The sequence below is a fragment of the Xyrauchen texanus genome, chromosome 17 (genome assembly GCF_025860055.1).
Source record: "Xyrauchen texanus isolate HMW12.3.18 chromosome 17, RBS_HiC_50CHRs, whole genome shotgun sequence".
Classification (NCBI taxonomy): Eukaryota; Metazoa; Chordata; class Actinopteri; order Cypriniformes; family Catostomidae; genus Xyrauchen; species Xyrauchen texanus.
The window spans coordinates 25,460,029-25,486,611 of record NC_068292.1 but is presented as its reverse complement, the minus strand read 5'-3'; the positions used below and the strand labels follow the sequence as shown (position 1 = coordinate 25,486,611).

General features: G+C 36.5%; 1 protein-coding gene across 1 annotated transcript in view; it reads left to right on the top strand.

Moving 5' to 3' along the window:
• LOC127658456 (transmembrane protein 145-like) overlaps positions 1–23,686 on the top strand; it is a 32,029-nt gene extending 8,343 nt beyond the window's left edge. Inside the window, exons 2-15 of the mRNA XM_052147771.1 lie at positions 5,908–5,982; positions 6,909–6,986; positions 7,391–7,477; positions 7,578–7,679; positions 9,897–9,981; positions 11,940–12,011; positions 12,231–12,299; positions 12,585–12,665; positions 14,349–14,427; positions 14,634–14,727; positions 17,709–17,881; positions 18,860–18,980; positions 19,844–20,032; positions 21,801–23,686. Coding sequence (XP_052003731.1) covers positions 5,908–5,982; positions 6,909–6,986; positions 7,391–7,477; positions 7,578–7,679; positions 9,897–9,981; positions 11,940–12,011; positions 12,231–12,299; positions 12,585–12,665; positions 14,349–14,427; positions 14,634–14,727; positions 17,709–17,881; positions 18,860–18,980; positions 19,844–20,032; positions 21,801–22,043 — 1,548 coding nt within the window. The 3' untranslated portion in view covers positions 22,044–23,686. The remainder of the gene's footprint in view (positions 1–5,907; positions 5,983–6,908; positions 6,987–7,390; positions 7,478–7,577; positions 7,680–9,896; positions 9,982–11,939; positions 12,012–12,230; positions 12,300–12,584; positions 12,666–14,348; positions 14,428–14,633; positions 14,728–17,708; positions 17,882–18,859; positions 18,981–19,843; positions 20,033–21,800) is intronic.
• The last annotated feature ends 2,897 nt before the right edge of the window (positions 23,687–26,583 follow it).

Here is a 26,583-nt window from a genome sequence, read left to right as displayed (position 1 = left end):
AGATGGAGGCAGTGTGCAGTGTAAGATAGAAAAAAAACTAACTTTCACTCTGAGTGATCATTTTACATATAAATATAGCCGAAATCACAGCACAGCCGTTGTATTGAACTTATGTTATAAAATCAGGATTTTGCAGAACAGCAGCTTGGAAATTGCTTTGAAGTGACTAGGCCTACTGGTTAACATGTTGTCTTAATGGACGGCGTTTCTGTCACTATTTCATAGTGTCTGACAACAGAAACAGAACAAATATGTACATGAGAACAGCTTTATTGGGAATTCAGCTGTACTAAATTACAGTATGTGAGCACAGAAAGAAGGAGAAAAGCAAACAGATGTACAGTAATGGCTAACACAAGGCCGAATGCAAATATGACGTGTTGACATCATGAATATGCTAATTAACGCATGACGATATCTTGTGACTTTTCGCAACATTTTTTAGCAGGCATTAGCTACTTTTCATTGTAAGTAGTTGGCAACACTACTGTTTACTCATGGGTCTGGTTGTGTTTAACGTCCCCATCCTTCAATAACAGTTCCTTTCTAAAGCTTGAATCATAATTGTGACAGGATCACAAGCAATCCGCGCTGATCTGAGCCGAAATACACAATCCACGCTGAAATGTTCTGAATACGCAAATATAATACAGTCCATGGTGATCTTAGGTGATTCAACCGGTTTCAACAGGCCAAAGCAGAGACGCTGGTCTTCACCGGAGCAACATCTCACATCTTCTGGGTTTTTAAACAAAATCATCGGCAACAGCAGAATGAGACGCGTTTATAAAAGTTTGATTTTACCGCTCTTAAAATGCGGCATACATGCTAGAAACGCAATGAAATGATTAAAGACGTCCATCTAGTGCAGTGGTCGGAAACTCACGAGCCACAAGTGGCTCTTTGTTAAAAATCAAATGGCTTGCCAGGTCTCTCGCCATTCACCAACGTTTAAAACTTTTTAGAGACACTTTTCCAACAGAAGGTGTGGGTGCGATTGCAAAGCTTGAAGTCAATGACACTGTTTTGATTTCCTTTCTCCCAAATTTTACAGCCTACTTCTGGTGAACAAGGTTTGAAATGAACACCCACCAAATGGACATTTTTCATGCTGAGTATTTTTGCTGATGTACCAGCCACTGTGGAATGTGACCTGTAAGACTTCTCGGAGAGGTATATAACAAGAAATTAGACACAAAGACGCGTGTTTGACGAAATGTGATACATTTTTGAAGAACAGACAAATAGGGACTGGCGCGAAAATTTCATCAAAATGTTGGGGGGGACAATAAACATAATAATTCTTAAGAGCAATTTTTGAAGGGGACACCAAGGGGTTTTTTGTTGTTGCCCTGTTTGCATTTGTATTATTTTATTTCTTAAACAATTATTTTAAGAATGTATCATTGTATTATTTACAATACACATATTTTAATAATATTTTAGGGGGACAACCCTCAGATAGGGGGGGTCCTGACCCCTCCGACACCCCGCCTATGGGCACTGCTACTTTCGAGTCCACACACACACACACACACACACACACACACACACACACACACCACTGTTGGTTTTCCATGTTTAAGGTTATATATTAGTGTAATCACAATATAAATGCCACAGCCATCAACAACAAGAACACATATTAACCAACATTTTAAACATCCAAACCTTTATGACTGACTTTCTTCTGCTGAAAACAAAATATATTTTGAAACATACTCGTAACCAAACAGTTTTGGTTCCCATCAACGTCCATAGTATAGAAAAAAAAATACAATGGATGTCGACGGGAACCCAAAACTATTTGGTTACCAACATGCTTCAAAATATCTTCTTTTGTGTTCTGCAGAAGAAGGTCATACAGGTTTGGGATGGCATGAGGGTAAGTAAATGATGACTGAAATTTCATTTTTGTGTGAACTATCCTTTTAATCTGACAAAATCATCTCAACGTAAATTCCTGAACTTGGCATGTGACTGACTGACTGTGTCTGGCAGATGCTCTGACCAGCTGGTGGTCCTGAAGTCTGACCACTGACTCTGACTAGCCTCAGCTAGGGAGCTGCTCTGGGGTCCAGTGGTGATGCAAGGGCTGGGGTCTGATTGTACCTGATCTTCCTGTTTGTGCTTCTTTAAAAAATAACTCTCCATTTAAAAAGATATCTCTCCCTTTCTTTTCATGTTTAATTGATCCTGTGCAAAAATATGACATCCTATGGATACATCTAATCATCCAATTACCATAATTAAAAAAAAAAAAAAACTCTTCTTATGACAAGAGGTTAAATGAGATATCAATCAGCATCAGCAACTGCCAGTAGCGAATAAAAAGTTGGGGTGGCACCCGGAGTGGCCAATCAGATGTCAGGGGTGTCCAGTGCCTCCCCGGACACCCCTCTGGCTCCGCCTCTGCCTGTAAGATGTCTCAGAGTGACACATGGCATGAAATGCTGACGTGTTTGAAGAAACCAAACCCTTATATTTTTAAGAACAGACTTTTTTTGTCATCAATGCTCATGTCTGATTCACTGATCAGGCGTGCAACAGGACCCTGTCTCGTGAAACAAGCTTCATTCATGTTTCATTCAACTTAAAACTGTTTGAAAGAATAATGTAGTCTATGAGAATGCTGCAAATGATCTCCGATCATCTCGTGTGGTATTGCGAGTTTAGTTTGCTTTTGTGAACGCAACTCTGCAGGTTCTGTAATATATACATAACCTGCAGAGCTCCTGAAGCTCCTGAAGTTTGCAGACGACACTGTCATCGGCCTCATCCGAGATGATGATGAGTCTGCATACAGAAAGGAGGATGAACGGCTGGCTGTCTGGTGCAGTCAAAACAACCTGGAGCTGAACACGCTCAAAACGGTGGAGATGATTGTGGACTTTAGGAGGAACACCCCAACATTGTCCCCCCTCTTCATTCTAAACAGCACTGTGGCAGCAGTGGAGTCATTCAGGTTCCTGGGCACTACCATCTCACAGGATCTGAAGTGGGAGACACACATTGACTCCATTGTCAAAAAGACCCACCAGAGGTTGTACTTCCTTCGCCAGCTGAGGAAGTTCAACCTGCCACAGGTGCTGCTGATACAGTTCTACTCAGCAGTCATTGAGTCTGTCCTCTGCACTTCAATAACTGTCTGGTTTGGTGGAGCTACGAAATCAGACATCAGAAAACTACAGAGGACAGTTCGGACTGTTGCCCTCTGGCCGATGCTTCAGAGCTCTGAGCACCAGAACCGTCAGGCACAGGAACAGTTTTTTTCCTCTGGCTATCCATCTCATGAACAGTTAAATTGCCCCATTGAGCAATAATTATGTGCAATACACAGTTAAGTCTATTTATATTATCCAACATATCCACTTCTGCCATTACATACATTGCACTGTACATAATTCTTTATATAACAGATTTGTAATAGATTTGCACTACATGTATGTATGTGGGTATGTATGAAGGTGAGTGTATATACGTATATGTATAATTCTTTATTTTTATTATTATTATAATTTTTTTAATGATCTACGTCTTGCTGCTTTAGGCTTATTTATTATGATGATTATTATAATTATCTTTACACTTGTAATTGTCTTTAGTTATTAAGTTGTATGCTAGTAGTTTGCACCTGTTGCTGCATACTGATACTTGCATGATGGGAAATTGAGACGGTAAATGTTTGGATTTGGGGAGGTGGTTATATATAAGATTTTTTTATCACATTGTTATTTGTATTGCTTTTTCGTTTCATTTAAAGTGCAATTTTAATTTAGAAATGTCTTTTTTTTTCTTCAAGTTTTTCATGTTTCAATAAATTCATTACATTTTTAAAGCAAAATCAATAAAGCAAAAATATTCACCGAACTTGGGGATTGACCATATAATCGTATATTGATATTTGCATCAAAATGCATCAACCAAAAATAAAAAAATTGGCTCCTTAGTGAATAAAGGTTCCCGACCCCTGATCTAGTGCATGTGTACAGAAAACTAACAATAGCACAAATAGGTGCAAAAACGGTCCAGGATGCCTTCAAAACAGCACAATGGCATTAAACATTAGATCAAACAAGATCTAATGTTTAATGTCTAATGTAATCTAACCCATATGACTGACTGTGAGGACCAGTGGGCAGGCCAAGGGTGCAGTGACGAAAATAGGCATTGATCTCTTACTGGAGGCAATCATATGCTAATGTATTTGGTCCATGTGACGTCACAAGTTCCACAAATTCCAACCAAACTGTCTCTACATCCTTGTTTAAATAAATGCTCTTTTTATATTAAGGAGGAAGTTCTGAAACATACTGCATTTTTTAGTACAATGACCCCTAATATGTCAAAAGATCAAGTAAAATTGGATTCCTCATGTCATGACCTCTTTAATTACTTTTTTGCTATTAATTTGTATGAAGTAACACACAGATATAGTGATTGATGTATGTGGTCATGAATCAGTGACCCTCCCCTCAAAGTCAGAACTCAAGTGGTCAGAGGAGACTCATTCAAATGACAAGGTGTAAACAGTGATGTCTCTCACCTGACCACATATGATCAGATCAACTGAAACATATATTAATACCAGGTTTAAACATTGTCTAAGACTCAATGTTTCAGGGGTTAATTTCATGTATCTGAAGCGATTAAATCAATTTTGGTGAGAACAGACCAAAATGTAACTCCTTTTTCACTGTGCATCTTGCCATTGCAGTCTCTAGGCACGATCATGATTTCAAGCTCTATTACACTCCCTAGAGCTTGACGCATGAGCAGAGCATTAGATGGCACAAGAAGTGTAATCTAGCTTGAAATGATTATCACCAAGGAGACTGCTGATGTCAGGATTATTAGTGATGAGTTATGTTATGGTTTGTTCTCACCCAAAACCGGTTGCATCTCTTTAGAAGACATGGAATAAACCACTGGGGTCTTGTGGATTACATTTATGCTGCCTTTATCTGCTTTTTGGAGCTTCAAATATTTGGTCACTGTTCACTTATATTGAATGGACCTACAGAGCTGAGATAATCTTTTAAAAAGTCTTTGTTTGTGCTCTGCAGAAGAAAGAAAGTCATACACATCTGGGATGCATGAGAGTAAGTAAATTATGAGATAATTTTTAGGTAAACTACTTTAAAATTACCTTAAGTAAAATTTAAAGATAATGTAAACCAATAATGCAATGTAACCATGACGTTGCAATTTAAGCATCATATAAATTATTTCAGTACATAACTATGCTTATACTGTTACTATAAGCATGTGATTATAGGTCAGATTTAAAATTGTATCCAATATGCAACAAGGGATCCCTAGTCTCTCAATCTACTAAGGGGTCCTTGGCCTATATAAAAAGTTTAAAGCTGACATGCTTATTTTTTTCGATGTTAAAATTCTTTCTTGTATACCAGCTATACCAGACAACTGAAAGCGAGATATTAGTAGGTATATTTCACCTAATTGTTTAACTCTATAGTGCTGTCAAAACATTCCTCTGTTTGTTTGAGTGGCCTTTTAAGCCAGACACAGCAATATTGACTTGACCAATGTTGTTGGTCAAGACACGGGAAGTTTCCTGTTTTGTCTGTTTTCACGTTTCTTCAATAAACCTGCAAATAGATCCTCACTCCACGTCCGCCTTCATCTACATTCATAACAGTTGTGAGTTTGGGGTAGGGCTATCTGTTGTACAACCAATGGAAAACGGGGGAGTTTTCAGGAGTCTCTTTGAAAGCAGTATGTTGTGATTATTTTAGCAATTCTGTTTGATGACACCGGTGTTGCAGAAATCACACACACCCACTTTAAAGAAACCTTCTCCGTGAAGGCATTTAAACTGTTAGAAGTGCTTTTAAAGTTCGTAAATGACTTTTTATGTTTTCAATTCCCTCTTCTTCACAGGACTGGGTGTTCCTCACAAGGTTTTGCTTCCTGACTGATTTTGGTAGACTGGATTTTAAATTCCGATATCCCAAGGTAAGATTACATACAAGACATGATTAAGCTGGAAATCTCTTATCTTTAAGTGTTTACTCAAGACTGAATTACTGATGTTGTCTCCCCGATCATACACATTCGCTATGTGAATACTTTTTTCCTCATCTCTTTGTAAAAGGCTGTGTTCTGCAAAATCTTCATTTAGGTTTCATTTGTTGTATTTCATTTCTGTTTTTATTACAAACACACACAGATTTATTTTATCTGCTTGTAATGCTTTTATAACTTGTTTTGAATACTGTGAAAACAAAACAGTCTAATCATTAAATATTTTCATATTGCGCATTAATCATAATCTGTGAAATCAATTTCATATTTTTTCTTAATGTTTTCCATTTTGTTTTTATTGATTTGTTTCATTTTTTATCACTAAATATTCTCATTGATCCAGTCTTTGTCTCTCTCCCTCATCTTTTTGTGTGTGTGTGTGTGTGTGTGTGTGTGTGTGTGTGTGTGTGAGCATGTATTTATCACTTTGTGGGGACCAAATGTCCCCATAAGGATAGTAAAACCCGAAATGTTTGACCTTGTGGGGACATTTTGTCGGTCCCCATGAGGAAAACAGCTTATAAATCATACTAAATTATGTTTTTTGAAAATGTAAAAATGCAGAAAGTTTTCTGTGAGGGTTAGGTTTAGGGGTAGGGTTAGGTTTAGGGGATAGAATATAAAGTTTGTACAGTATAAAAACCATTATGTCTATGGAAAGTCCCCATAAAACATGGAAACACAACTGTGTGTGTGTGTGTGTGTGTGTGTGTGTGTGTGTCTTTTAGTCACTGTCGCTGGCCATTCTGTGATCCGGTGTTTATTACACAATTTAAGTATTAATATGTCTCTCTCTCTATCTATCTATGTCTATGTATCTATCTCCATCTCTCTCTTATTCTGTTTTTCCCTGAAAGTCCCGTTGCTGTCAGAACATATTGCTCTACTTTGATGAAAGCTCTCAATGGCCAGCTGTGTACAAGAGGCCGGACAAGGTTTGACATACACTGACAGACTCTGTTCATGTGTGTGAAAATATGAAGTGTGTGTGTGTGTGTGTGCGTGCGTGCGTGCAAGAGCCTAAATGCATGCATTGCTGGGAGGATCTAAATTAGAAAATATGAGGATTAAAGGAGAAATGTTAGTAGTACTCTATGGATTAGGAGCCCAAATCCAGTCTCCAAAAATGCATTAGTGCAAGTGTGTTTAAATAACAGCAATTTTTTTTTCCCTCCATGTGGAAGGATCCACATTGCAGAACTATTTAAAAAGTACTGGTAGAGAGCTCCTGCATTTCATCATACAACCTAATCTGCTGCTTAGGACTTCAGCTCTTGTAATAGTTTGAAATGCAATGGAGAGCACATGTTTATTGATGGAGTGTTTATATTCTCTACAGGATTGTTACCAGAAAGAGTCAGTACTGAGGCCTGAAAACAACCAGGTCATCAACCTGACCACCCGCTATACCTGGTCTGGATGCATGGTAAGACACAGTGGAGTCAAGCTTAGTGTTTGTGTGTTTGTCTGTTTGGCATGCATGATTCTCCTTATAACCCTTCTGTCTTTGTGCCCATCTCTGTCAGGTTGAAGGAGAGGGTAATGAGGAGATGCTGAGTTGTATAGGAGGTCGAAGTTTTCGCTCAGTCAGAGAGAGATGGTGGTACATCGCTCTCAGCAAGTGTGGGGTACGTGGTGGAACACTAAAATACAAACTCTTTAATAGAGATATTAGATAGTTATTAAATAGTGATAATAGTGACACTATCTAATTTATTAACTTGTGTTTATTATTTAACTAAACTATACATTTATTTGTAAAAAGAGCAATATACAACAAACAAAATATTTGCTTAAGAAGCCCTTGTTTTCCACTAAGATTGACTTTGTTGTTTTTATGTTGGGGATCTCAAAGCCCTCAATGATGCATAACATGTAATTTGTATAATAGTAAGTTCAAAATTAACCTCTTATTTTCCCTTGAGATTCTTTTAATAAGTCCCTCTTACGTAATAAAAACCTAATGGACGGGTATTACTGAAGCATTGTCCCTTTGTTTTATCACAAATTAGTAGGAACGCACTTATCAGAAATGTGACTGGCATTCATTATAGTAATATTGTCTCAGTTGAAGGTTATTTTGACCCCGGCAAAACACATTTTAGAAAAATGCAATAGCGTGATTCTCACGAAACCTGACAAGAAAACTTCCTGGTCCTATTTTACTCAAAAATCAAAAGAACAAAATAATAATTTATATTATGTTTATAGAAAATGAAGCCTATTTTTAGGACCTTTTAGATTTTTTACATTTCATGACAGTTAAGCATATTTTACCCCTAATTATCATTATTGCAATGTGAAAAAAGATGGTAATTCTGATATTCTCATTACGGCAACAAGATTAAACTATAAATAATTTAAATTTTAAAATATTTATTAAACAGTAAATAGTAGTAATACTCCCTTGCAAATGCCTTTTATTTCCACTGATTTTAATCAATAAAAAATAATAATAAAAAAAACAGCATCTATTAAATTGAAATAAAATTAAAATTACTATTCCGGGTTCAGCAAAAGTTGATGTCAATCAACAGCATAATATCGACGGCATAATACTGATTACCACAACAAAAAAAAAAATGTATTACCATGTTACAGTAATGAAAATCATAATTGAAAACAATGGGAATTGTGGTAACACTTTACAAAAGGTTCCATTTGTTAACATTAGTTAACAACATTACTCAACATGAACTTAACTTTAACATTGGTTTATGCAGTATGAACTAACATGAATTAACAATGAACAATTATATTTTTATTAACCAGCACTAACAAAGATTAAATGCTGTAAAATACAGTATATATTGTTCATTGTTTGTTCATGATACCTAATGCATTAACTAATTTGAACGAATTGAACCTTATTGAAAAGTGTTGCAGGAATAGTAAAAGCGCTACAGTTATGAGAATTGTGTATACAATCTCAATGGCCCTAAATGTAGGCTTCATTTTCTTTATGCAACATATAATTTGATCCTTTTTTTAATTGATTTTGGGCTTAAGCAGCTACATGGGAATTTTTTAATTTGACCTGATTTTAAGTAACATGATTAAAGAGATTTTTTTGGTCGAAGAGGCTCAGTGCTGAATTAGACCCTCTTCTAAAGGCAATGAGTTAATCTGTTGTAGAGGAAGTGCATCTGAAAGAGCTGTGCATGCAGTGGTACATAATTTAAAGGGATTTTAGCCACCTAAATGGGCCAGATTTTAAAGGGTTGTTTCATGGATGGAGGCAGGCCGATGGACATGATGCTAAATCCTGTTGGACTGCAGTAAAGCATTGTCTCTGTGCACTCCTGCCAATTTCTCCCCTCTCTCTCTCTCTCTCTCTCTCACTCTCTCACTCTCTCTCTCATATATCCTTTCTCATCAGCCAGTCCTCTGTGCACCATACAGTTCCTCTGTGCTTCCTAAATTCTGTTACAGTCTTTGATTACTCACTTCAGCCTTTTGTGCTCATTCTCTTTATATATAACCCTCTCTCACTCTATATTGCTGTCCCGCTATCTCTCTCGTCTCTCCATCTCTGGTCACGTTGATTTTGTGATAGGGTGTGCTTCATGGTCCTCACCCTTTTGATGGAGGTAGGTAGAGAGAATGGGTTTTTCCTGCCGAGTGAAATCAAAGTGTTTCTCTTTTATTAAGCTGGGCCCAAATCCTCTCCACAGCTAGAAACTCTGCTGCTTTGAAGTCTTTTATAGCCCAAAGATCTATTTGTGCACTCAGTGTTTGTATGGTTTTCTCCAGCTCCCTGCTCGCTTTTTCAATCTCTTGGTTTTGCACCTACTGCTCGACTCTTCTCTGAACTCTATCTTTTTCTTGTTTGCCATGCAACACAGGGAGATGGGCTGCAATTGGAATATGAAATGACATTAACCAATGGACAATCTTTCTGGACCCAGCACTTCTCTGCAGATGAATTTGGTGAGGCAATTGAAAACCAATAAATATTTTCTTAAACTCTCATAGTTCTCATAATGAATGATAACAGTTCTTCTATTATAGAAATTTACATGAGTGTATCCTATAAAGATAATTGGTCTCATTTACTAGTAATTGCGCACACGTTGCAAACTTATGTGTGTATAAAAGGTTCTTATGCAAAATTTCCATTATATTCACAACAGGTGCGTAAGCACATTAACCTGTTCTTACACTTGTTCTGAATTTGTGATTAATCTAGATTACCATATCCTAAGTGAGAGCGTATGCCACAGTTAATTAGTATTTGCATTGGGTAGGTTACTCAAAAAAGTAATACTACAAACTGCTAATTACTGATTACTACATTGGAAAAGTAATCACATTACTAATTACTTTACTTTTACTTTCTAAAACAATTCACAAAAGGTTTTTTCTCAATCAGCTCAAAATAATGTCTATATTTCCACCTTTATTGTTACATACAAGTTCTGTAATGTGCACCACACTTGACTTGTTAGGGGATGCACACCCTTCAACTCTCACAGAATTACATACAGATGTACATATTAACTTAATTCATGTATTACATGTATTCTATATAACCAATATTATTTTTGAAATTTGTGCAACCCAAGTACTGCATTTAAAGGGTTAGTTCTCCCAAAAATGTAAATTCTCTTATTTTCTTTCTCTTAGTCTTTTGCTGAGCTAAAATAAAGATTTTTAGATGAACGTTTCAGCTCTGTAGGCCCAGACCATGCAAGTGAATGGTGGCAAGATCTTTAAAGGTCCAAAAAGGACATAAAGGCAAAGGCAGCATTAAAGTAATTCATAAGACTCCAGTATTTAAATCCATGTCTTCAGATGCGATATGATAGGCGTGGGTGTGAAACAGATCAATATTTAAGTCCTTTTGTACTGTTAATCTACGGTTTCACTTCCACTTTCACATTCAGCCACCTACTGGTCGGGGCTGGTCAAAGGTGAAGATTTATAGTAAAAGAAGACTTCAATATTGATCTGTTTCTCACCCACACCTATCGTATTGTTTCTGAAGATAACCACTAGAGTCGTATGGATTACTTGTATGATGACTTGATGTGCTTTTTGGGCTTTCTGATTTCTGGCCACCACTAATTTACATTGTCTGGACCTATAGAGCTTGAAAATTCTTCTAAACACCTTAATTTGTGATCTGCAGATGAAAATAAGTCATATACATCTGGGATTTTTGGGTGAACTGTACCTTTTAAAGTAATAAACATGTTTGAAAGTCACTAACTGTAATCTAATTACAATAATTGAAAATGTAATGCATACAATACTTTTTGACAAAACAAATCATTAGATTACAGTATTTATCTAATCAAATTACACCCTGCACCTCAAAAGAACTATATATTAGGACTTTCCACACAATCCCTGCCGTACAGCTATTCAAGGCTTTGTTTTTTGTTTATGTGTGGTTTCAGTTGATTCTAAATTTAACCCAAAATAAATTCAGGTTTATTCTGAATTAAGAATAAATTTAATGTGCAAATTTATCTATGAATCGTGATTCCTGGTGAAAATGTTCACGCACAGTGCTTACGCACAAATATGTGTGCACTGTATTCCTGTATTCGTATTCAATATTTTTATTCCATTTCTGGCCCACATGACTCCACATGCCGAAGTGTCCTCGGGCAAGACACTGAACCCCAAGTTGCTCCCAAAGGCAGGCAAGCAACTTGCATGGAAGCTCTGTCGTCATTGGTGTTTGTGTGAATGAGTCACTGTGTAAAGTGCTTTGAAAACCGCTAAGGTTAAAACAGTGTTATAGAAGTGCAGACCATTTATCATTTGTATGTATGCATTATTATTGAATGAGACCGATTAGCTTTTGCTCAAAGCTGTTCAGCATGTTCATACTGTGACTAAATGCAATTTCTTGTTTTTGTTCTGTTTATCTATTTTAGGCATACTGGAGACAGACATCACATTCTTGGTCATATTCAGCACTGTGTTTACCCTCTCTTGTTATTTTGCTTGTGAGTTTCCATGTCCTGAAGGCATAAAAGACCTCAAATTCATTGGTCTCTAAAATTGGTGCCTAATTTGCAAGTGTTATTATTCTGTGTTAAATTAAAGGATATTTCCTCCAGACAAACAAATATACAGACATTATGTTGCATTTCTGTTCTTAATCTCTCTGGATTTAGTTATTCATCTCCCCTGAATCCCTCTCCCTTTCTCTGTAATTCTTTAAGATAATTTAAAAGGAAGACAGCTGCTCCATACGACCTATAAGATGTTTATGACTGCAGCTGGAGTCGAGGGTGAGAAAGACCAACGGCACACACCCGCTCACACTCACATTCATAAACACAAACACATTTTATGGCTTTTATGACACAGGGGTTTGCAACCCTGGATGCATAACAATATCTCTTGTGTCATCCCCTCTAATTTCCTTCTTCCTTATCTCCTCCACACATTCTGCTCCTTTCTGCTCCTTTCTGCTCCTTTTCTTCTCCTTCTCTTGTTGTGACTCCCACTGTCATCCCTGTCTTTTCTTTCTTATCTCTGCCATCCTTTCTTTCACTTTGGTTCCTTCCTCCCAGTCTTAAGCCTGCTATTCTTTTGCATTTACTGGGGCCTTTATGCCAGAGATGGTGTCGGGAATGGCAGTCTGAAGATATTAGGTGAGGAAAGCACTGTATGAAAGGGAAAATGCACAGTCAGATGGTCATAATCGCAAAATAAACCCCAATGCGTAGCAGAGGTATGTGATGTCATCCTGAAAGGGGTTAATTTTGTGATAATGACTGGCTCACTGTTCGGTCTCCCACTTATTACATGGCTACTTACCAAATGAATAAATATATTAAAGGATATTCTGGGTTCAGTACAAGTTATGCTCAATTGACAGCATTTGTGGCATAATATTGATTACCACAAAAAATTATTTGTTCTTAGCCCTCCTGTTCTTTAAAAAAATAGCAAATCTGGTTTCCAGTTATACACTTCCAGTTAGGCTCTTACAATGGAAGTGAATGGGGGCCAATCCATAAACATTAAAATACTCCACAAAGCAATATGCTTGTTAACATGATTTTAGTGTGATAAAATAGCTTACTAACCTTTTCTGTGTGAAGTTATAGCCAATTTTACAATTTCATTGCTATGACGATGTAATGTCAACAAACAACTTTACAGTTAAATTAATAGATAAGTTTTAACAGAAGAATTAATGTAAGTGCTTTTATAAAATCATAAGCTTCATATTTCTGCCTTTTAAACCCTTCACAAATTGGCCCCATTCAATTTGTGAAGGGAATTTTTAAGAAAAGGATGGATGAGTTTAAATGAATTTTTGTGGTAATCAATATTATGCCGTTGATTGACCTCAACTTGTGCTGAACCCGGAATAGTCATTGAAATATTCAGTTAAAATTGAAATTGTTTTATGTTATCATCTTTGTAGATTAGTTAAAAGCTTTTGCCAAAGATAGTCTATTTGGTCCAAAAATAATACGGAAGTATTCTAAATTAGTGGTTCCCAAGAATAACGTATAGGTAATCTGCAGACTACCAAGGGGGCTGCAACAATATTTAAATTTAAAATATAATAAAGATAAATTATAATAATATATGATTTCAAATCTAGAGTTTTAGTAGTACAACACATAAACTGATTTTCTCTGTCTAAACTGAACATTTCTTATTTTAGTTCAACAACCCCAGTCAACAAGTGTTGTTTTTGTAATCACAAAATTGATCATGATGAATTATTTTAATCTATTGACACTCCTAATTTCTATTCATAGAAAAGGTTGAAAGCATGCAGTTTTGTAATCATTACAGCAGAAGAACTGGAGGAAATATCTTACCATATCTTTACCAGAGGAAATATCTTAATCTAAATATCAATGAGGGGACTTGGAGTCTAATTAGGGACAATTGAATAGTCTAAATAGTCTTCTTTTCTTTTTTATTTGGCCACTCCTGAACTTCTAACCATATATACAGTATTAGAAAGAATACTGAAGTTAATTCTTACTACAGTTGGTAGCTATTTGCAAAGGGTGTAATAAATCAGTTGAACAGTGATCCAATTGACAGCTTAGCTGTCATTACACAAAAATATTTGAATGTTCAATGTTGCAAATGACCAATCAGAATCAAGTGTTACAGAGTACTGTGTAATAAATCTACAGTATGTGATTTCAACAATATTTAACATTCTCAGGTTCAACATGTTGCACATGTGACTGCATACATCCATGCTGACCTAATTTTATTTCTTAAAGAGGCCTTACAAATTCATAGCGCAACCTACTTGTGGTCACCTGCCTAACTCTCAGTGGGCCTCCCCCTTTTACCAGGAAAATTACTCTTTTCTGTGAGCTTCCTGATTTTCCTGCTTATGCTGATTCTCTTGGGAAAGGGATTCACAGTTACCAGGTAAGACCCTTACATGTCCCCTAGTGTAAGTAATGACTTGCAAGGGTAATAATGCAAATGTGACACAGATGAAAAGACAACGTATTGGTCCAATGTTGTGAATGACATACTGGAGAGAATTATTCAAACTCACATCTGTACATCACACATGAGAATCTAACTTAGCTAGTCTAAGAAATTGACATTTCTTCTTGTTTGTCAACCAGGGCAAGAATAAGCCACAGTGGCTCTGTCAAACTATCCATTTATATGACTGTGTACACCATCACCTACATCATCCTCTTCATATATGAAGCAGAGGTAAGATTTGATTGCATTGGTTTCACAGATGTATTACTTTTTTAGATTGTTTGTTACTTTTTATTGATCAGTGGTTCTAAATTGTCTTGCATGGCAGATTTGACATTCGACATGTAGTTGCAACCCAAAACTAATAAAATTGCTTATCAAATAGAAGAAAACAAATATGCCCTTAAACTCAAACACTGAAACGTGTTTATACAATACAAGTTACACTCAATCGACTGCATTTGTAGCATAACGTTTATTACCTTTGAAAATTATCTCATCCCACCTCAGTTATTAAAAATAATAATAATTAGGTTACAGTAAAGCACTGACAACGGATGTGAATGGGGACCAGTCCAACAATAAAATAATAAAATACACACTGTTTCAAAAGTATAGCAACAAGACATACAGTAGATATAACGTTTAGGGTGGTAAAATCTCTGCTCTGCATGATTTTAGTGTTATAAAATCGATTACAAGGTTTTCTGGAAATACATAATCCAAGTTAAACAACAAAATATGTTATTGTATATAGTGTAACTTTACACATATAAGGATAGTAGTAAGCCACTTTTTCACAAACATCTTGTGGCTTTACTTTTAAAACCGTGTGTATTTTAATGTTTATGGACTTCCCCCATTCACTTTAATTGTAACCTTACTGTAATTATGATTTTGCATTTTATTTTAATAAACAAGGGAAGAGTTGAAATCATTTTTGTGGTAATCAACATTATGCCACAAATACTATCGGTTTAGCTTACCTTGCATTGAATCCGGAACATTCCTTTAGTATTACAACAAACTGTATGAAACAATATGCAACCTTTTTGGCATGACATTTGCTGAATAGGTAAATGAACTTTTTAGTTTTAAATTGTCTTTACATTTGGAGTGTACGGTTTCTAAATATCTCTTGAATATTGATGGCTTCATGCTCTCGGCAGCCAATAATACTCTGCATTGTTCTCGGCACAAACAATGTTTATCCTCGCTGCAAGTGAACCTGTGTTTAAAGTAGTCTGGTTCATATTTTCTTTTACCTTGTATAGTTTTGTTCATGGTTTTCTAAATTGAGAGTGTCACACAACCTGTCTATGCTGTTATCTGTGTAACATGGCTAGATTCTACCATGTGATATATTTAAGTAATATCACACGAGCAAGAGTGCTATATGGCCCTACATCAGCACTGCTGTGATTCAGCCGCAGGCACAATGCGAATATATATATATATATATATATATATATATATATATATATTATATATATATATATATACACACAACAGTTAGTTCCGGTCCTCAAATCTGATTGGACGAGAGACATTCCATGAGCACTGATGGTCTGACAGGATCAGCACTCAGACGCTTCACTGTGTGTATATCACTCCGCTTGTGTTAGTGCTATTCTAAACTAAGGTGTAAGAGCAGTATATATCTGTTAGGAGTTACTGTCTTTATTTTTTAAATGACATATGTTAGCCAGCAGGTGGTGGCAAAAGATAATTTTTGTGTGTAATATGAGCCAGTTGGTGACGTAAAGTGAATCTGTTCATTGTTTACACAGAACAGTGCTTTGTGATCGCTCGTATTACCACTACATTACTTAAGCTATGACATTGTTTTAAACGGCTTTAAATGAACAATTTCAGGATTAAGGCTCATTGCAGCTGAGACACAACAGACTGTTTGATTACAGAACTCGAGGCGCTTACCGAGTTTCCACATTGGATACACACTGTTTAAAAATGGCGGAGGACATCGCTGTTTCTATAGTGATCGACTCTTGCGCGGCTACCATGAAATAGAGAGAAATACTTATATTTTTCCACTGAGAAAGCTTACATTCAGAACGCTGACAGCATATCTGCTTGGGAGTGGCAACAGGTGATCACACACGCCCCATCTCTCTCTCTCTCTCTCTCTCACACACACACACACACACACACACACACACACACACACACACACACAGACAGACAAAGACACCTAGACACACACACCCATCAATACATCCTTGTTTATCCAATAACTTGTTAGAAACAGCACAAGCCGTGATACTATTTTTGAAGTGAACTAATTACTAACAGAGGTTTGGACGCATCATTTATTTTGAACCAGCAAGGGCAGATTCTGATACTTTGCGTAATAAAGTTCCATGCACAAATGCGTTTTTATGACCTTACTCAGTTTTTCCTAATTTTTTTAAATGTAATTGTTCATTGAACTGTTGTATATGAGCAATATCACACTCGCAATCCTTCTATATGGCCCTACATCAGCACTGCTGTGATTCGGATGTAGGTAATTACAGCAGTGCTGATGTAGGGCCATATAGCACTCTTGCTCATGTGATATTACTTAAATATGAATTTGTGCATTTGCAAGTTCGATTGGATGCATGGTGTTCAACGTCAACAGCAACAGCAAAAGATATAAGAATTGTTGATGAGCGTATTCATTTTGCTCTCCTAACCATAGATATCCACAACCTAGAAAAAAGATAATTCCATTCCAGAAATGTCTCCATTTTGTATTAACTTATGTGTAAAATGTCTGAAGTCTCATCATCAATATCTGCAGTATGCCACGCTGCACCTAGGTGCTTCTTTATACATAATGTAAGGCTATGAGATGGAGTTACTCAGCACGAACATGTTGTGTTGCTGTAGCGTGGTGTAATGGAACCTGGCAGATAGACAGATAGAGAAAGTGGGAAACAGGCAGAGAGAATGACCCAGTTGTAGTGAGATGCAGTATCCAGAAAGAGGTCCTATTGCATCTTGCGTCAATGTCACCCACTGCTCTAATACAGCTTTAGATGTTTGGATTTATGGAATGTTCCACTACATTCCATTTGTGCTGCAACAGATTTGTGCCACGATCAGATTTAAAACCATCAATCATACAAGGCAGGGTGCCAAGGGCAAGTGATTTCACCATTCTCCACATTTATATGCCCTCTGTATGTGTGTGTGTGTGTTTGTAGTTCTTTGATCCAGGCGAGGTGCTGTATGCTTATGACAGCCCTGCAGGGTATGGTCTAATGGGTTTGCAGCTACTTGCATACGTATGGTTCTGCTATGCTGTACTGGTTTCGCTCAAACACCACCCTGAAAAACAACCTTTCTACTTTCCCTTCTTCACTGCATATACTCTGTGGTAAGTTTAGCTACAACCATGCGAAATTAGAAGCTCAAATTATTAGATTTCTTTACAGTGCTGCGGTGGCAATTTTTCATTTATTCTATGCCACTCTGCCAGGTCATCATGAAAAAACATTGACATGACAAGACATGAGACCGCATAAAGTTTGCAAAAAACTACTCAATTAATGATGTTACAAGTTACTTTATGAAAATTATATTACATATAGTATATACGTTTAAATTTTTAGAACAAATATACATTTTTGTCTTTCACCAAGTATGTATTAAATTGATCGAAAATACTGGCAAAATTATTAATTGCAAATTATTATTTTTTTGAAAAAAGAATCTCTAGCCAGGTGTTACGATCCCTGGTTGTATGCCCCGTGTTTTCCGTGTCGCCGTCACCATGATTCCCGTCCTTCATCACTGTGTCATTGTTCGCACCTGATTGTCGTTTGTTATCATCATGTGTCTGTGTATTTAAACCCCGCTGTTCCTCCATTCCCTGGTTGTTCGTTCTGTAATGACAAGACGGTGGAGGCAGACGGGGAGTGAAGATCTACAAGCGGGTTTATTGAACAAAGGTGAAAATAAACAGACAGGAACAAGAAACTACCATGATGGGTAAACAGAAACTAAAACACGGAAGATATCCAGTGGGTACACAGGCAGGATTAACATTGACGGAGAGCACGGATAATAATAACAGACAAGCATCCACAAACATCAGGACATGGGCAAAACAGTCAGAACAGTGGGAACATCGAAACAGTAAGGACCTCAAAACAACGAACGACCAGGGAATGGAGGAACAGCGGGGTTTAAATACACAATTTACTCAAGTACTGTAATGAGAGTAGTTGTAATTAGTTACTTTCCAACTGTGATGTCAACAGCTTGAGTTCAGATTAACAGACCACGAAACTGCTGTCCATCTTTCCTTGCTTTAGTTGTCTGTATTTTTCCAACTCTGTTTTTTGTCTCTTAGGTTTTTTGCTGTTCCAGTCATGGCTCTAATTGCCAACTTTGGCATCTCTCGCTGGGCCAGGGAAAAGATTGTGAATGGCATCCAACTTGGAATCCATCTTTATGCCCATGTTGTGTTCCTAGTATGTTTTTTGTTACTATATTTGTTATACTATTTAGGATATTTCTGTTCATCAAGTTCCGCATGTATTTAAAGCAGAAATGTGTCATTTCTGCAACACTAGTATCATCAAACGGAATTGCAAAAATACCGGTTTGAAACAGTTCCAAGAAGGCTCCATCGGAAATCCCCAAACTCACACGACTGGTCATGCCAATGTTGTTGTTTTAGGCTTGATGGGCTGTTTAAACACTTTACAGTTCAATTTGCATATTAAGCTCAAGAAATATTTTTTACATAAAAAATAAACAAGTCATATTTAAAAGGATAGTTCCCCCAAAATTAAAATCCTCTCATTGTTTACTCAGCCTCATGATATCCCAGGTGTGTATGACATTCTTTCTACACCAGATCACATTTTTAAAAATTAAACAGCGCTGCTTTTCTGGCTGCGACACACGTATGTCAGTTCTCATGTGTTTGAAGTGCCAATGTGATTACGTCATGCGCACGTACCGCTCCTGACCAGAAGCATGATTTAGGGCTAAAACAATTACTTCCATTTTTTACTTTTTCGCACCAAAAGGGATTGTATTGGTTTAGAAGACATTCATTTAACAGTTGGTGTCATATGATGACGTTTATGCTGACTGTTTGTGATTTTTGGAGCTTCAAAAGAGAACTCTCCACTTGCATTTTAAGGACATACAGAGCTAAGATATTTTTCTTCAAATGTGAAAGTCATACACACCTGGGATATCATGAGGGTGAGTAAATAATGAGATCATTTTCATTTTTGGGTGAACTATTCCTTTAAGCATTTAAAATGATTCATTAAACATGAAAAAAAATGACCTTGAGTATAACTTAACCTGTCTATTCTAGGCCATCACACGTCCATCAGCAGCCAATAAGAACTTTCCCTACCATGTGAGGACGTCTCAAATAGGCATTCTTCTCTCCAGTCCTAAAAGCATGCGAGCAGAAAGCTTCCCTCACCATGCTTATGGGAACAGTTCTTTCCTGGGAGACTCGCAGCCAAACTTCACAGAGCTCTTCTCCATCCATACTCAAGTGAGTATTGGTATGTTGTAGATGGCAAGGAAAAAGGAGACTAGGCCGATCTGACCGAACGTGTTCATGTGCAAAAAAAATTAAGACGCAGCACAATGAATAGAACAGAGCAGGTGTCTCGAGAGTAATTTTTAAAACTTGAGGTTCTTTTTATTTTTACATGCTAAGTCCCTACATGATACATGTAGAATTCATGCTGAAAATCCAAAAACACCAAGATACTGTGCAACCAAGACCATAGCCATTTCTTGAAAATGTGGGCGCGGAACAAACACGATAAAAAAATTAAATTATTTCTAAATAAAACCTTTAAATGTGAAAAAGACCCTAAATTAATATGATAATAATGATAATAATAATGATAATAATTTTTGCTTTTAAAAGATACATATTTTTTTTAATTCACACAGTACAAGACTAACACTGTGTTTGCCCATTTCAGGTAGCTTACCTTTCATTTTTGTACTGTCTCATAGAAAATATGAATATAATTAGAATTTCTTTTTATCATTGATCTATCTGTAAAATGACATGACTGTGTCAGCTGGCTAGAAAAATAATACTTGCACAAAATTATTTACTCACCCTCAAGTGGTTCACCTTTATTGTGTGTGTGTGTGTGTGTGTTTTAGTCTTAACACAATATTTTCTTCAGTAATATTTACACTGCTCTTTTCCATACAAAAACAGTTCATATTGATCACTGCTGTCAAGGTCCGAAGAGAACAAAAGAATCATCATAAAAATACCACAAGTAGTCCATTTAACATAGTACCGCCCACTGATGTGCACAGAACGGGGGCCCTTTCGTCCACAAATCTAAATGTGCCCTTTTAAGCAGAGGTGCTTTTAAGAGCACAGAGATTTAAGAGGAGGTGTCTTTACTACAGCACAATTTCAGCAATCTCCTTAGTTGGTTTCTTTGCTTGATGCAGCACAATAATTTGCCCTCACAGTAACATCTTTTCCACGACCACGGGACCCGTCTTCCAACATGGTTGTTTAAGAAATGAAAAGCTACACACTGCATCAGTTAGGATTAAAAGAATTGTTGCCAGCTGAAACATAATAATCACTGCAATAATGATCCAATCATAGGCTCTTAAGTATCTGCTTATTTAAATCCAAACGGCAACTTTTTTTTTGGTCAGGCAGTGTACGTTATTCAAGGACCCGGTAGCAGACGTGGAACACAAAGTATGGCCTCGCTCTTTTGCAGTGGGTCTCTAACTCCTGTTCACTATAAACTGTTCTAAGGAAAATAGCTGCTTAAAATATCAATTTTATAACAATTTTCAATGTTTCAAGAAAAAGTAACAGCATATGGGTTTTGAACATCATAAGGGTGAGTAAATGACAGAGTTGTTATTTTTTAAGAGAATTACTCCTTTAACTGGAGGCTAACTTTTTGAGCACAGACCTGACAAGGACATATCCAAATAAAATAGTTGCAGTTCATGAACCCTGAACTGTTTAGAAAGAAGACACTTAGGAGATGCTGTTCACACGTCAGAATTAAAGTTTGCGCTGGCACAAAAATTGGATAAGATGTAGCGCACGGTCGTTGCGTGTAGCACTGCGCTTTACGCACTCATGAAAATAGAGCCCAGAAAGTCAAAGAAGCTTGGAACAATATGAGGGTGAGCAAAGGATGATATAATTTTTGAGCTAACTATCCTTTTAAATTCAATGAATAGATAACCAAGCAGGGTAGCTCTTCAACAGTAAATTCCATTTTGTATTATTTATTAAATTATTTCTTTTTAAGGATCCCGTTAAGACGATAGATGAGGCGGTGGCCCGGAAGGGACAGGAAGTGCCAAGAAACAGTGAGCATAAGATCATCACCACAATGGCAGACCTGTCTACCTTTTCCCCTCTTCCTCCTCCCATACCACCACGTAGTTCTGCCCACTCCCCTCCTCCTCCCAGATTAACGTCTAACTTCACAGAGTATTTTAGTATGCAAGGGGCCATAGGGATCGGTTCCAATGCCTATACCAGGCCATAGAGGAACAGGCATGTGGAGAAGGGACAGAGCTTTTGGACATCAATGAGGTGGAAATGGTTTAAATATTTCAAAAGATTAAGTAAAGACAAGCGTGAAAAAGGAAGCCATTAAAAAATAAAAGTTACCAAATCTTCTGTATCTTGAATTTGTAATGAGAAATGCAAGGTGTGGAATGAAGAAAGAGAGCGGGGCATTACCCACTCCCTTTGCTCCTAAAAAATAAGAAGCAATAAATATTTTAGTGAGACAAGAGAATCTTTAGAGATGTAATAAACATTGTAGGCAGTACAATAGAGTATCAAGAGATAGCGGTGAATCTAGAATAGAGATATTTAATGCTTAATGTGAAAAAGTACAGTACAGTAAGCTCTTTTTTTTAATGCTTCGTTAATTTCAATGGTGCTGTAATATTTGAATTTCCATGCCATTTTAATGACACAGAACCAAGTATTCATCTCTCTCACTAGATGCAGTGGCACATTTGAGTTTTTTTGAGAATTTATTAACATTATTTGTCTGTAAAGTTGAGCTCATTTAGGGTTTATATATTTATTCACATTGAATACAGCTAGATTATTTGCAAACTGTTGTTAAACTGCAATGGCAAGTTAACGTGAACAGCTAAGCAGTTTTATATACGTGCATGTTTGTGCTTTGTCTACATTCTGATATAGTCAATGTTGGGTGTGCCTAGTTTTCAGTATTATCAGTCTTCATTTTGTAGGCAGTACACACTGTGTATAGTTATGTAGAGAATATCTCAAGCAGATGATGGACGAGGACATAACAACTTCCCAGTCTGTCTGTTTTGACCACTCCATACTAACAGCTTAATACAGTGTATGGGTGTGTGGAGTTAAAAAAAAATCCCATTTAACTGAACTTGACAGAGGTATTCACTGCATGAGTGTTTGAAGGTCAGATTAATTTCTGCAAATTGTGTTGCACTTTTTAACAATTACAGAATGTTTTACATACCCTCATCGGATCAGTCAGTCGAAAGTAATGTCAAAAGTTTCTTTCAGTACACTGGTTGGTTGTTTACTTGAGTGTCCAATTAATGTATAACTCCACACTTACAGATACACTTTGTATTAACTGCATGGAGCACTTTACTATTTCTACATACTTGTTTCATTACCCATGGCAACCCTTGCAAATGCACCCATAATGCAATATGGTGTATTACACAATTTTATAATGTATAGGAAAATGTTTTTCTTTTTTTTTTCTCACAACAATTGATTTTGGGCCATATTTCTGTTGCATATCAATATCAGCACATCCTACAGAGAATACGCCTTGAATCAACCTGTTTAAATGTTATACTATATGTTATGTACATAATGGCATATTTACAGTATATTCAAAAATGTTTTTTTTTTTGTTTAAGAGAAGGACCCTAATTGACCATAAAAGCAGGTGCTTTTAAATGGCATTGACATTTTTCCATCTTTTAAGTGAGCGTGCACACAAAGCAGAGAAGAGAGAGCACACCTTTTGAATGTAGATATTAGCACAGCACATTTGGGGAGCACAGAACGATCCAGTTAAGCACATTTTTGTTGCACATGTTCATACTGAATGCATTTTAATAGTGTCAAATGGCTAGGCAAGACATACTTTTTGCCAAATTAAAATGATCTGGTTTACTATATGGCTTGATTGTATTTTTTGTATGTCTTAGTTTTATTTGATAATTATATTAACAATGAGGAAATTTAACCATACATTTCCAGTTTACACCAACTGCTGATCAAATCATCAATCTCATTTATTTGCCAAACATTCAAATGCTTTATAAGGTGAATCCACAAAACTTTATATTAAAAAAGGGCTAAATCTTACTAACTATAATTTAAAATGTCCACCTACACAAATGTGTTTTTTCATGTAGTGCTGAAAGTTGCTTTCAAACAGCTTGTTCAAAACCCTCTAAAATTCCTCTTGTGAGATGAAATTTCATCTCACAAACTAAACTATTAATATCAAATTTGTACTATACCTGCTGGGTAAACAGGTAAACATAATATTAACACACTGGCATAAATTAAGACAAGGGTCAACTCTGCAATGAATGTGAAATTTAACTGCAAAATTTAAAGTTTGTTCTCAGGCCAAGTGTATGATTCATAAATGTGAGGTCAGGGCAAGTTTACACATTTTTAATGAGGTGTTATTTAAAATAATGAAGTAATGTTATTTAAATTAAATGTATACGAAAGTTACATATGTATACAATTAATGCAATATTTGTTGGCCAAACAATGGTTTGCTATTTTTGAATGTTACCAGTTATATTTTGCTGTTTCGTGAATCACTTTAGGTTTCATAATTGTTTTACAGTATACATTTAGCTGAAAAGCCTACAATTGTAGGGCCACAATAAATAATTCTGCATGTTGTCATAAAAGTCCATTGTATGAGTTCAGTGAATGGCATCTTTTGTGAGGGCAATAAGGGTGTAAATGTACAAAAGCTGTTTTGCAGCCAAGACTTTGTATAAAGAAATTTACTTAAAAAATAAAGCTACCCTGAGAAATATTCACTGGAGTAAAAAAGTGTGACAACTAGCTAATTCTCCCCAAAACACACACACACATACAAACACACATTTATAAAGAAAACTATGTGAGATTTCACTGAAATATAGATACTGTTTTTATTTATATATCTTTACTCTCAGCAACCATCTGAACTTTTTCTTCACTGTGTCCTTTCAGAAGTTGGTTTAATAAGTTCAGTTCACTGACGCATTTAACAGGGAACAGTGGTGGGAAAGGGTTGCTTTTATACTCGAGAACAGCCATTGGTGTGCGGTCCAGATTGTCTCTGTTGGGAATATGGGCCATCTGCATGTAGCCCCTCGTCTGATTCTCAAATCTTAGAGTCAGTGTCAAGTTCACTGACTTAAGTTTTGAGTTCCCTTTCAGCTTTATCCATCCCTTATGAAAAATTAACAATGGCTTTAATGAAGAAACCATTGATCAACTACAGTGTTCAAGTAAAAGCACAATTACTTCAAAGATTTCTAGTAAATCCATAACCACAAAATTGACCATGATTATACTACAGTAACCATATTTCACCATGCCATTCGTGGTAAAAACCCATGTAATAATAGAGGGGGTTGATATGTCAAATGTTTTCAGCTGGAATTGCTGACAAAGGAAATATTAAGACAAGCAACTATGATTTCAGTTATTGTTGCAATTGACATAACTGTCAACAACTACGTTCCAGGTTAAAACAATGAGAGCAAGAAGTCTAGATTTGTCTTCATATAACAGCTTCTGTAACAACTGTAAATGAACATGTAAAAAAAAAGAGAAGAAAAGAAAGTTACTACAGCCATGGCTCCTGCAGTTTATAGTGAAATATTGGTTAATGTCCGGAAGGGCTTTTTTTTTTTTTTTGGTGGAAACCATGGTTTTAAAAACAATAGTAGGGTACAACAGGGCTAAAGGCACACCTTAAGATTTTTTTAATTTTTTCTTTAATCACCTTGAACAAAACTGAAAATAACAAATTAGTATTTTACTTATTTACTGAATAATTTCAGGGATATTAATTTTCTACATAAATATGCTTTCATAAAAATAATCCTTTAGACATTAATCCACACACAATGATCTCATGGATTGGAAATATTCAATGGCTCTGGATAGTAGCAAAGACTATTTAGCCTGAGATGGACAATTTGTACTGATATGAATGAGAGAAATTGAATGCCCAATATGGCGGATGTAAAAACACATACAGGGAAACACATACAGGGAAAAGAGCCAATCGCCTGTCAATCAACTCAAGAACACGCATGTGCATTAGTTGGACCAGACTGAGCTAAAGAAGCACAATTTATGATACCATTTTTTTCAGATTTTGCTGATGGTTTGAAATATGTTCTTTCATCATAATCTGGACAAACCCATTTCTGTCTTTCCCTATCCATGCAGATCAGTGGCGGCTGCTGGTCTTTCAAAGAGGGGAAGCTCATTTTCGGCCTACATTATAAACTTATTTACCCTATTTTTTCCACGTAAGGAAGACTTTCAAATGGCTTCGCCAAAATCAGGTCGACAATATTAGCACCGTCTGCCATCGTGCGCAGTTTCACCCGTACGACGCTAGCCTAGCCTACTGTATGAATGAATGAACGAACGAACGAACGAACGAACGCTCTAAAACAAAATATATTAAACTTGGTAAAACTGAAACAAGGAATGTGGTGTATAATTGTGTGAAATGTATTATGCAAATTGACTAGCAATTTCGCCAAACAAATATAAAGAAATAGGTTGCAGCAGTTTGTCTTTCGACTACACTTGAGAAATCCGCGATGGGACTGAGCCTGAAATAGCTTCAGTGACTTCTTATAGTACAGATTCCTGTCAATCAAAAGGAGATGCAGTCTTTCGACAGATCCTCCAATCATCACGCGAAGCCCGGAGTCCGGGCCAGCCCACTCCTCATTCACCCCCAGAGACGCTGAGCGTCCGTGGGCGAGACATAATCGCAGCATTTATCCAATGACCGTCTA